This window comes from Diceros bicornis, chromosome 20 (genome assembly GCF_020826845.1).
Source record: "Diceros bicornis minor isolate mBicDic1 chromosome 20, mDicBic1.mat.cur, whole genome shotgun sequence".
Taxonomy (NCBI): domain Eukaryota; kingdom Metazoa; phylum Chordata; class Mammalia; order Perissodactyla; family Rhinocerotidae; genus Diceros; species Diceros bicornis.
Genome location: NC_080759.1, coordinates 54,719,438 through 54,732,618, shown reverse-complemented (window position 1 = coordinate 54,732,618; position 13,181 = coordinate 54,719,438). Strand labels below are relative to the sequence as shown.

The window sequence follows — 13,181 nt, the reverse complement described above, 5'->3', positions numbered from 1 at the left end:
TGAGAGAGCCCAGCAGGGACCACTGTCTTCTCCACAGACCCTCAGACATCGTGCAGTGGAAGCACGTTCTAGAGGACCTCAGGATCAGTCTCTTAAACACAAGAGGATGAGGCTGAAGCAGTGAATGGTGTTCCCCTGTGATGTCTTTGTGGAGGAACAAACACTTCAATATAGAAACAAGGACATTTAGCAGTTATGACACTTGTAATCCTGCCGGATGGGATTAATTCACTCAGCCACAACGGAAGTGAAATAGGATTGTGAAGAGCTGCATGTTACGCCTTGTAAATTCTGGAGGAAAAAGCCTTTCTCCTCCAGGGACGGAGCCTCTCTTCAGGCTAGCACGGCTCCCTTCCCACCCGTTTTTCCGGTTACTTTAGCTGGCAGGAGGCAACCTCCTTCTTTTTTTTTCAAATCCCCAGATATTTGTGTTTATTTGTAGTCCTTTAAAACATAATCAACTAAAAGCATTCTGAAAAAAGTGCCTGTCGAGAGCTTCATACATTTTTTTTAATTTAAGAAGCATTTTAAATTCAAAAGGTCAGAGAGAAAAATCTGACACAGCATGGACATAGGAAATCTTGAAGCCTAAATTTAGAACGCGAGCTCTGCAGAGGGAGTCGTAAATGAGGGGCTCTCAGAAGTGCAGTGCCCTTTTACTACGTGTGGAAACAGCAACATATTTTTTGGTTAAATAAATCTGTATTTTGAGCTCAGCTCTGGTTTTAAAATTCCATATTAATGCTCTTAGCCAATATTGTGTCCACTTATCAACTGTTTTTCCCGAGCCCAAGGAAAAGTCATAGAAACTCCAAAATGGAAATATCTACCTTACAGTTGGTTTAGTTGACAAACACAGAGTAGATGCTAGACACCATTCCAAAGGCTTTACAAATTCCAATTCACAACATCTTCACAAGGTAAGGGAAATTCACCCACAAGGAAAATGGGGTACAGTGAGGTCAAGACACCCGCCCAAGGTCGCCAGCTACTAAATGCGGGAGCTGGACTTGAACCAGGCAGCCTGGGTCCAAAGAGTAGGATTTTGAATTCTTTGTTTGAGGTCTGCATGAAGTGGACAGTATTAACAAACACCGCCATGGGAAGGTAAGAGCCTTGAGGGCAGGGTGTACGTGTCTTCTGGAAGCTCTAGCACAGAGATGACAGTCTGGCGGAAAGCATGCATACTGCCACTGAGGGCAGATGATGTGATAGGGGCTAAACATGACTTACTCATAGTGCTGTGTTTACTCTTTTTTTCACTGCCCTTGGAAAAGAAGAACGTGAGAAGCCAAAAAGTGCAAAGAAAAATTAGCATTTGAACATGCAACTGCTTTAGTAAGAACAAGAAAACAAGTACATTAGAGCAGGAATGACCAGACCCACAGGCGGGTCTCTCTCCCCAGGACCAGGTGAGGCACGCCTGGGCTGACGCAGCGACAGTTGAGGTGGGAGCGTTAATAATAATGGTATCTCCCTGAACCCTCTGCTGAGCACTTGATGGGGATCATCTTATTCTCACAGGGAACCTAGAGACCCTGAGACAGCCTGATTTCACAGACGAGCAGAGGCACAGGGAGGTTACTTCACCAGAGTCACAGGCAGAGGGGAAGTAAAGGATTTGCACCTGTTTTTCACGGAGCCCCCAAGTTCATGCCCTCGACTCCATTGCCATACTGCTTCCCAGTAAGGGAAGAAACTTATTCTCCTCCTGCTGGCATCCCATTTCTCTGTTCATTGCATTCACTCAGTCTGAATGGGGCCGGCCTGGGTTTCTGGCGTCAACCTGGAGAACCACTGGATGCCCCAGTGGTTGACAGTCTGAGCATCCCAGACAGACGCTGGGGTGAGCAGAGCATCACTGGTGCAGCACATGTGTGTGTACACACACACACACAAACACACACATACACCCTCCTGTTCTCCCTCTGCCCTTTTATTGCTGTGATGTGAGAGGAGTGGGGAGGCGGGCATGGGTGACTCCACTGTGGTCCTTCCTCCCCCTCTTCCTGGGATGAGCCTGTCTGCCAGAATCACATATTCACTTCCTCCTCCCCATCCCTGCAGGCAGGTGAAGCAAGCCCTGGTCTAGACTATGGTGACCTTGTAGATGAGTCTGCTTAAAGCTGAGATCAGAATTCAAAAGCCCATTTGGCTAACAGACCTTCAACCATATGTTCCAACCTGGCCTCGATCAAGGTAATCATGTGGCCTCCACTTTACTTTCTAACTTGTTCAGAGCCCTGGTGAGTAAAAGTAGAGGTAGGGCCTCCCCTTGGTGAACTCAGCAATAGGGGAACTTAAAGTTTGCTTCCTCAGTCTACTGGAAGTCTCTGGTAGAAACGTAGAGAAGATCCTCCTAGCTCTTCATTTCCTAAGGAGGGAAAAGAAATCAAAACCCTCACCCTTTCCCACTCCACCCCCACAACTTTGCTCTCTGTGAGCCACCACTTTTAGATATCCAGAAAAAAAAGGCAAAACCTTGAGAGACTCCATGGCAGTGGTATACTCTATCCTGCAGCCCAACTCATGCCCAAGGGGTTGAGAAAACCACAGTCCTAGCAACAGAAAGAGTTGGAACAGTGACTTTATTCCCATTTCCCAGTGCTGAGAGAACTTGATGAATGTACAGAGGCAAACCAAAACCGTGAGCAAAGGCACCAGGAAGCTGGGCCACCGTACTTTAGCGTCATCTAATTCTGAGACAGGAAATAACTGGCTACCTCTGATCTTCATTTTCTTTCAGTTTGGAGCAAGTTTTGTCAAGAATGTGGTCATCTGCTGAGAGTGTAAGATCAAGAGAGGGACACGAGACATGAGAGGGAGGAGAGGGGGGACATATTGTGGGATTAAAGATGGATGCATCAGAAATTCATTTCCAAGACCTAGTGCGAGTATGTCTTTGAGAGAAAAAGAGAACATCTGGCGATTCTCTCTCTGCCAGTATAGATGTTACACACTGGGTGATTTCCAACATGATGGGCATGTGCAACACTAAACAAATAGTCTGGAATAGTCTGAAACTTATTTTTGAGAATATCTAAATTGACCATTCACAATCTCAGAATGGCCCAGATACGGTACTTATATAACATTTTAAATTGTTCGTTTTTGCCCAGAGTCAAGGGAATGAACAGCTAAGTAAACCGAGCTCCTATTGTGTGTAAAATTGATGACAACTGAGCAACCGAACATTCATCTTGTGCAGCCTACACTATTTCTTAAACAAGGTTTTGGAAAGCAAATCAACTTCAGAAACTATGAATTGATTTTTCAAAAGAAACTTCTCAAGGAGGGAAAATAACCTCTGGGGTTGAAAACCAGATTTACAACAATAAAGATGGTCCTGGTGGGGCGGGGGTGGGTGGGTAGCCATCCATTTTAGTCTTATTTTTCCAACTTCATGTCAGAAAGAAGACTCTTCATGGAGTAAACGCTATCGTCAAGCGACAGTCAACATTGAAGTTCAGCCAGAGAGAGCAGGAGAGAAAGATTGACAGGAAAGTCAGATGCAGATAAAGTGGCTCTTTAAAAATTGCAATTCATGGGCAGGCTTATGATGCAGAAAAGATGAAAAGTAAGTTAAAAAGATTTAGGAAGCAGAGTAGACATCATAGAGAGACCGATTGTCCCGGTTCCTCCAGGACTGAGAGGTTTCCTGGGATACAGGGCTGTCATCAATGCTAAAACTGGCACAATCCCAGACAAACCAGGCTGGTTGCTCATCCCACCCCATTTCTCAACACTTTCAACTCATCCTCATTCAGATCTTTTACTCTGGACACAAATATTTGGCTTTTGTCCAAACTGTTAGGTCACCAGATTAGAGATTTCAAAGGTGACCCAAACCAGAACCCACCCTGCAGAATCATTGTTACCACTGCCAATGTTAAGGAGAGTGGAGCTCAGGGCCTCAGAGTCTCAAGGGACCTTGAATTCCTGGGGGTGGGGTGTGATCTTGTTGAGTCTTATCACAGCACACAGGCTAAGAATGGAAAATAAATGTGGGGTCAAGCTATACTCCACCAGACTAAGAGTGAAAGAAAGATCAGGAAACTTGTATGCTTACCCTAGTCCAAATATTGTCAATTCTGAAGCTAGGAGTATCTCCCCACAAGAAAAAAAAAATAATTTTTTCAAAAATGTTTTAAAATTATAATCATCATTTTAGAAATGCAGGCCTAAGTTAGCCATCTTCTAGAAAAATGGCTTAAAATGCAGCTTTGGAAAAAGGAGAAAGTGCATTTCACATATTAGCAAGGGTTCAGGCAAGAATTACATTATCTTAAAGATCAGACTTTCCAGAAAACACTGCGTTCTGGAATACATGACTTGTGTATAGGAAAAAAGACATCTAATATGCACCAGTATTTCAGAAAGTGCCCAGAACACACCGGAAAGTCAGGTAGGGGACATTTATAGCAGAATAATGTGATACTACTGTGACAGCAGGATAGATCAAAACTTTTTTGATTAGTTTTATTTTCCTAATACCAGTTTTGGAAATCACATATCTTTGCGTAACATTTAATTGATATTCAAAAATATTTTTGGCCGTCAGCCCAGTAAAATAAGAAAGATTTCCTTTAAAGAAACTTAAACCCCAAAGGTCAAAGAACAATAGACCCATTCAGAATGAGTAGAAGAGCAGGGGAGGAATCACTTCCAGTTACGTACACGTTGGTGGTAAAGATGCCATAGATCAAGTCAAGCTCCGGCAGGAAGAAGGTGCTCTGAAGCTCATTGTAGTAAAAGGGGACCTCGCCGGGGCGGGAGCAGTTCAGACGGGCCTTCATGAACGTGGTCCACGTGTCCTCCAGCAGGAACCGCCCCCCAATGTCATTCTTGCAGACCCGGGCAGCTCGGGAGAACACGGTTTTCCCACAGTCATGCTCCACGGCATTTTCTCGGAAAAAGAAGTAGGTGAAGTTCCCGATGTCATAAGATGACACGAAGTTTGGTTCTGGAAACAACAGGAAGAAAGAAAAGTCTCAACATCCACATGATATTCCTTTGTGTTTTTCCTGCTCAGTATTTTTTCTAAGGAGACAGGGTTTTGTGCAGACAAGGCCTGGTTCTTTTAGGACCAATGGGAGGCCCTCTGAGCAGCTTACGATCTAGGCTCTTAGGCAGACCTCAGTACACAATTTCTAAATGCCAGGAAATTGCCAGGATGATTCCACACATAAGCATCCTGAGTTAATAATGCAGCACTCAAGTTACAACATTAATACCATCAAAAATGGGCAGCAAAACTTGGCAATACACTTTAAAGCAATACGTGTTACTTTATTTGTATATTCTTACATAACCTTCAGAAAGAGTGGGAGAGAATGAGATTAAAAACATGAAAAGTGATTCAGAATATAACAGTCTAGCATCATGTTTGTGTAGAAGACAACAAAATTCTTTGATTTTACTTATATACACGAGTATGACTTTGATATAATTGATGTGCTTTTAGTAAGGACTTTAAAAAATGTTTTTCATTTGTGAAAACTGAAACTATAAGGTTAGTGTCCTGAATTAGCTTTGGCCACTCTAGTTACTATGGTGACCATATAACTGTGAGGATCAACCCTTATTTTCCTATTTCTGGGTTGCTGGGGAATCCATTTGGAGGAGGGAAGTGTATTGAGATGGAGTCATTGTCTTGCAGCTTTCTGATCTCATAATTACCTTAAAAATAGGGATTTAGAAATGACAAATTTATGGCAAAGCCATAATCACCAAGCTCATTAGGAGTTTAGGAATTTTATAGATTGTCAACTGAATTTTACATACAGCATTGAAAGTGTTATCTTCAGAACTTCCTGTTTGAGCCCACTGATGATAGAGATGATACCCTTTCAGACACAGAAAGAGATAATACCCTTTCAGACACAGATATGCCTTAATATTTATCTTTAAAAACTCTAGGGGGTGGGGGGGACACAAGGGGTGAAGGGATGCTTTTATATGGTGACTGACAAACAATAATGTACAACAAAAATCACAATAAAGAAAAAATATAATTTAACTGACATAATCAGATTTGATTCTTATTCTTTTCTCTATTGCTAAGAGTCTTCCATTCAACCAGCAAGTGTCTGAATTTTATGGTGCAATTAGGATAACATGGCAATAACCTTTGGTGTTCAAAATTAATGGAAAGATAAATAAAACAACTATATCCACAAGGATACATTTCAGAGACAATTAGTTTTGGGGGGCAATTCAATTGGCCTTGTAGTTTGCTATATCCAATCAGATTGGACCAATAGATATGTTATTGACAGGACAACTAAAAAAAAAATATATGTTTGGCTACAAGATGATTCATTAATGTTAAGAGTAAGACACTCAACAGGTTCACCTAAGATCTGCAGTGTAGACATTGATTCAGAGGCTGACCTGGAGGTAGCATTGACTACTCTATTTTTCTGTCCAGAAAACTGTCGCCAGTTTTCAATCAACACAACTCGATGTCACCACAAAATGTTTCAATTTAATTCAACTTTACATTCTAAAAATGTAATAAATATTCCAAGTTGTATACATAATGTGCTTTTCTCTTCAGTTCATGATATTTTTCTTAAGAATTGATTTTAATTTATAAACTGTCATTCTGTTTGATCACTTGCTTTAACTTAAAAAGGGTATTAAAAAAAAAGCAAACACCTGGATTGCATTAAAATGTAAGAGATGGAAGTTAGATATATTTACTGCTACAGTATGCTTTAATATCCTTGAGAGAGATTCGCAAAAACAGGAGGTCACATCTCTGACTTGTGTTTTGGGAACATAAAGCAAAATATTAGGGAAACTTTTGAATCTGTGTTCATTATGCGTCTCCAAAAGAGAATTACTTGCTGAAGTAGACCCCAAAAGCAAAGACAAGGAACAAATACAAAACTATATTTGGTTTCCAAAGAAAATATTCTTTGGCACCCACCATAGCCCCAGAGTGGTGATGGGTGACTGTTAGGGTGTCTATTCCATGTTCCTTGTCCACAATTCCACTGAACAATCTCCCTTCAGATTCCTCAGGTAAGGAGAACATTTAATAATACCAAATAGATTGGCTCACAGCTCCCTCTTTTCACAGGGAACCTCCACCACCTCTTCAAACCATCCTGAACCAACTGTATAGTAGGGTGACAAAGTGCATTTTAGATAGAAATGCTCAAATACAGTTCTTCCTGCTGAGAAAACAAGGGAAGAATTTGTGCTTAGTATGTCGTATGTGTTGTTCTTTAATTCACGACACATTACAGGTCATTTCGGTGAGGGCGCTAAGCCACATTTGGAAGCACATCCTGCTGCCCTGTGGTGGTCCTTCAGGATCATGACGAGGCCCTGGCCGTGAGACCTGCTGTGAAATCAGGAAGCTCCACTTCTTGGAAAGCAGAGCTTTTTGAAACGTAGCCAGCATCCTGTTCCTTTTGCAAAGATAGTAAAAAAGCATGAATAATTGTTAAACAGACAGCCAAATATCTCTTGCATTTATAGATATAAATCTGGAGGTAGGGGATGTTTGAATTTCACCAGGCAGGATATTAAGATGCATATTGTTTTCCTTCCATTATGTAAGTTCTGTCTCTTGTTAAAGTGTAATTCTCCACAAACTAGTATGTGTCACTTCTGAGTGAAATGAACAAGTCATAAATCAGGCATTGTCTTCTTGTCTACAACGGATGTGAGTGTATGAAAGAGAGATCTGAGGGGTCTTTTCTTCATGATTATTATTAGAGCTACAAACAAATAGAATGTGTGCTGCTAAGTAGTTCAGAATAAAAGCAGACACGAGGATATGTCAGCTTATGTGTAAATATATGCACAGAGAAGCTGTTTTTTCTCATGTTTGTAAAACATATTGAGTTATGGATTACAGAGTATTCTACAAAATATGTCATGTTGTAAGAATTATGTTTCATAATATAAGAACTTTTATTTTACATCTTTAGTTACATAATAGTGACCATGCAGATGGGAGTACTGAGAAGAGATCCACAATATAAATGAACACGCGTCATGAGAACAAAAGCATCAAAAATTTTGAGAAGATTTTGACCATGTAAAATCAAAATGCTGAACATCCAGATGGATCTTTCCATTCTATATTCTTTCTATGTCAGTGCCTACTGCATTGGTCTTGAGGTGCACCATGTTCAAACAGTTCAAATGGTGACTGACCAGATCACTGACAGGCTCTTGATATAGAAATATTTGTCTAAATTGATGAGAATGGTTATTACAGACAGAATGGAATTCCAATTTTCCAACTCTACAAAAATCTTACTAGAATCAAAATATCCCATAAATTCTTTTGCAATCAAAGGCCAATTTACAATATACTTGCCAAAGGCAGGCTGGACAATGACTGGGCATGGAGCCTGAGTGTGTTGTGGCTCCACCCATCCCAGCTTGAAACCCTGGGCTGGACCACTGACATCTGCAATGCTCCTTCATCCTCTATGACAATTCAGGGCATAAAAGACCTACTTTGCTGTAAGGATGAAAGAATAGTACGTAGTAAGAGCCAACAAATGGTGGCTGTAATTATTATTTTATGATTTACTTTTGATTTCCCTTTTAATAATTTATATTTAGTAGAGTTTCACATAATGATACTGAACAATCCAAGATGCATATATTAAGCTGAAAGGTGATCAGAATTTGAGGAACATAAATACAGTCATGCTGAGTTTTTAAAATAGCAAGCTTTCCCTCAAAAAGAAAAGGTGTTAATGGAAACAATCTTTAGACATGACACACAGCAAGTCAGAGGTTTTCTGTTCCCTAATTTGTTGGAGTCAGTCACTATCAAAACCATTTCCTAGATATCAGACCCTCTCTTCTTGTACACATGGTTTCCCTTGTCACAGCAACATGAAAATGTGCTGTGGAGGCTTCCAAAGTAAATCTAGTTTCATCTAGGTATTTATTAAGAGTGGATAATTAAACTAAAATTAAATTCAATTAAGTAAAGTGTAGTTTAAAAGCCATTGACATATCAAAGTTCTTTCATAAGATTTCTGGTAAAAGAGAGAGAGAGAGATAAACAGGTGATAGACGGATGGATATACACATCTGTGTGTGTATGTCCCACACGTACATATAAGATTGAGGTGTATGTATATGTGGCTCAATACTTCCACCTACTGGCTGTATCAACTTAGTCAAGTTATTTAACAGCATACGTTCTCAGTTTCCTGTTTTAGAAAGGTGGTAACAATACCCATAAGCAGTATCATTGTGAGAATCGAAGGTAGTGCATGCCAAGTGCCTAGGGCTTGGTTGCTAATCATCAAATTACAGATCACTATTTAAATATTTAAATGAATATATATTAATAATAAATATAGACATAAATATACAAATATAAACACACATTGGTAAACATCATCATCATAACATCATCGGTATTTACCTACCAAGCTAATTCATGAATATTGCATTGTGTGTATCAAATTAGAGTCTATGTTCCTTTCAGCGGATCTGGAACCAAACATGATGGAGGGGCTGTGCCATCCACAAAGTCTTGAATGCCAGCCAGAGCCCTCCTCTGTGTGTGATTCAGGGACTCACTGACCACAGACTGTGGGGACTGTCCTGGGCACTGGGCATTCCGTGGTAAACTGACAGACACAGCCCATGCCCTCGAGGACAGTGTGAGGAGACAAACAAGACACAGAGTGACAACTAATCATAATGATGATGAGGACAGTGAGGGCCAAGGGCAGCGAGGTGAACTTGAGAATCAGAAAGAAAGGAGGGGATCAGGAGCAGGCAGATGTGAGGTTGGGAAGGGGCCACCAGGCCAAGAGCAGGAGAGAAGGTAGCCTGGGAGAAGATCCTAAGGGTGTCCAGGAATGGAATGAAGCTAGGGTCAGCGCAGAAGGGACAAATGGGACAAGAGGTAGAAGGCCAGGCCAGGCCAGTCACCCATAGTGAGGAGTTTGGATTTCAACAGCCACTGGAGATACACTGAAGAGTTTTATTTTTTTAATTTTTTTGTGAGGAAGACCAGCCCTGTGCTAACATCTGCCCATCATCCTCTTTTTTTGCTGAGGAAGACTGGCCCTGGGCTAACATCCGTGCCCATCTTCCTCCACTTTATATGGGACGCCGCCACAGCATGGCTTGCCAAGCAGTGCGTTGGTGCACGCCTGGGATCCGAACCGGCGAACCCGGGGCCGCCGCAGCAGAGCACGCGCACTTAACTGTTTGTGCCACCGGGCAGGCCCCTGAAGAGTTTTAAAGAAAAGGTGATGATCCAAATTCCTGTGTGTGTGGTGGCAGCAGTGGTCAGGTAAAGGTGCGGGTGGGAGTGGGGGGGGTGGCCCCAAGTGTGTCTTCAGTGTTCATTGGCACAGTGATGTGAGTCTGGGGTCCCAGGTCTTTCTCTCACTGAGTACCTGGCAGAAAAAAGCCATTGCTAAAACACTCACAATAGGACCTGAAACATGGTTCCAGTAACCTCAATTCCTTCCTTCCTTCTTCTAGAGGAATATGTCCTGTTGAAAATGCATGCTTTACATGGATTTGCTGATTCAAGTAGGAGTGACTTGTACCACGTGGACATGTGCTGTCTCCCTAAATGAGAATTGCCACCTCCACATTAGCTTGTGCCCTGCAAGCCTCAAACTCTCACCTAGACTTCTCCACCCCTTTCTGTATATAGGAGCTTCGTTAACTGTTCTAGCTAACGGTTCTAACTGGTCTAACTAAATGTTTGAGCTCAAAATGACAAACACATCGTTGTCTCTTCTTTCTCTCTCCATTCCAAGCACAAAGCCTACAGCAGCCTTTCCAATCTACTTAGAAGATTCTCCCAAATCACACATCCCTCAGCTCAATGAGCTATAAGTAATTTCATGACCATGTATTTCTGAACATTTTCGAAACAGAAAATTTCTGTTTACCATGTTCATTTTTTCCTGGTTACATTTTAAATGTATAGGTTCATTTCTTTTAAGAATTAATAATTTAACCTGCAGAATCATAAATCAATGCTTAGGAGTTTTTTAATTGGCACGTTAACTTGAATTCAAAGATCTCAGAAGCATTTTAATGCCTAAAAAATATTTTTAAAGACTAAGAGGAAAACATGTAAGATTTAATTGAAAGAAGATACAGGGCTATACCATTACGTAGTTAGAATAAGTAAACCTGAATGATGGCTGGGTCTTTGTCTCTTGAGCTGAGCTCAGCTAGGTTAAAAACAAAGATGAGAACACTGTAGAGAGTGAACTATCTAGTATGTAGCAGTGAATGAAAAAACATGAGAGGCCATCGAAGGAGGGAAAGCACAAAGTCTAATAGAATAATATGGAGATAAATTTACTGAAACACATGGAACTGAGTATCTGATAAACAGGATGACAATATGATTTATGATCCAAACTGGAACACTTTTGAGAAGGAAAGGGAGCAATGTTCATAATCATGCCAGGGTGTCAGGAGTGATCCACGACTATCACAAGGAAACTGCTTATGACCTCTAGACAGTGAACACTGAACCATTTTCCTGAGTGGTTATATAAGTATGAGTAAATTTCTACATAATATATTGTACTCTCTATAATGGGGCAGATCTTTTGTGTGTGTGTGTGTGTGTGTCTGTTTATGCAGGTCTCCACATGACTTAATGTATACAGTTGGTGCCTTTGGCCTCATAATATCTTGATGGAGGAAGGAAGAGCTCATTCATCCATTCTCTTTTGAAATGTGCAAATTGAAAGTCCAAATGACCCACTGGCAAGGATAGAGCCTTCATGACAACCCTGAAGGGATTCTGTGGCTCCCCAACTTTCAGGCACTCAGCGCTCAATTACCAGGACAGAATATGACACTATTTTCCAAGAGCACCACACCAATTGATTCCTTCCTGTCACCAAACATTTTTGCCCATAAAGCGTTGGTTAAATTATTCCACAGGCTCTTCTACTTGGGTTTAATAATCCCAGTTCATTCCATCTCCTTTTGTAAGCCTTTACCAATCAAGAAAACACTCTCACCCTTTTCCAAAGTCCCCATATCCCGCTTCCATGGCAGCTTTGTGCATAAAAACATGGACGTCGAGGGAGATGGAGGCAGGTTGTGAGGTTGGTGTTTCCTAAAATGTCAATTAAACAAATGGCAGGCCAGGAGCACGTGCAGGGGAAAGGATGTAAGCTCTGGAGGGGGATCTGTTTTCATATCCTAACTCAGATACACATTATCCGTGTGGTCCTGGTTCAGGTGGCTAATCCCTCCCACCTCAGCTTGCTTATCCACAGGACGAGGACAATGCCATCTCCCTCGGAAGGTTGTGCAGAGGATTACAGATGAGTGTGTACGGAGTGTCCTACCTACCTGGCACGTTATAAAAAACAATTGTGACTCTCTCTTGCACCTGGAGTAGTAACTGGGGGTAACAGAGACTCCAATAGGTACGCAGACAGGCAGATGGTACTCAGGGCGGCCATTATTTAAAATCATTTCTGACCCTATGACGATAATCAGATTTGGTTTGCAACACAATTTCCAAAACATATTCATCTCACACAAGATAGACAATCTGCCTAGTGCCCTCTGATAGGCTTGATCAAGCCTGAAAAGTAGAGAAGTGCAGCTCATCGTACTATGCCACAGGCTCTAAGTCCAGGTCTCATCACCGTAGCAAGTTGAAACTTCATGAATTAGATGTCAGGCTTCAGCCCCACAGCTGCGGTACTGAAGAGAGCCCATTGCTCACAATGGCACCCCTTTGTAAGCATCTCCCCAGATGCTTGTTTGGTAACATACAAAACTAGGCTGCTGACTACGCAATCTGGATTTTTGTTCTGGTTTTACTGAGCTTCTTTTCCTTGACAAATACTTTAGTTTTCCCACACAAATACACTCCCTTCCCAGACCCTGTTTGTCTTTATTTTGCTTGTTCTGTGAACTCTGCTTCCCTTTATGAATGTCCTGCCTTAGCAAATGTCATCCCTCCAGGGAGCATCTAGTGCAGACGATTCACACCTTCAGGGACTACGCTGTGTAGACTCTGCCAAAACGGCTCCCACCATCCCCAGGACGGAGCCCAGTAGAGTCACCCCAGCCTGGCCGTGCCTGGATCCCCAAGAGGCAGCATCTGCTTCCAGCGAGAAGCAGCAAGCTCCACAAAGCACCTGTCTTCAGGAGAAGCAGAAACAGTTCCTGCTTGAGTTAAG

The 13,181-nt window shown here is 41.8% G+C and overlaps 1 protein-coding gene across 3 annotated transcripts in view; it reads right to left on the bottom strand.

Annotated features, from left to right (window-relative positions):
- Nucleotides 1-13,181, bottom strand: part of SEMA5A (semaphorin 5A) — a 465,422-nt gene that overhangs the window by 136,087 nt on the left and 316,154 nt on the right. For all 3 annotated transcript variants that reach the window (XM_058564359.1, XM_058564361.1, XM_058564362.1), the window contains one exon: nt 4,678-4,963. In XM_058564359.1, the coding sequence (XP_058420342.1) occupies nt 4,678-4,963 (286 nt within the window). The remainder of the gene's footprint in view (nt 1-4,677; nt 4,964-13,181) is intronic.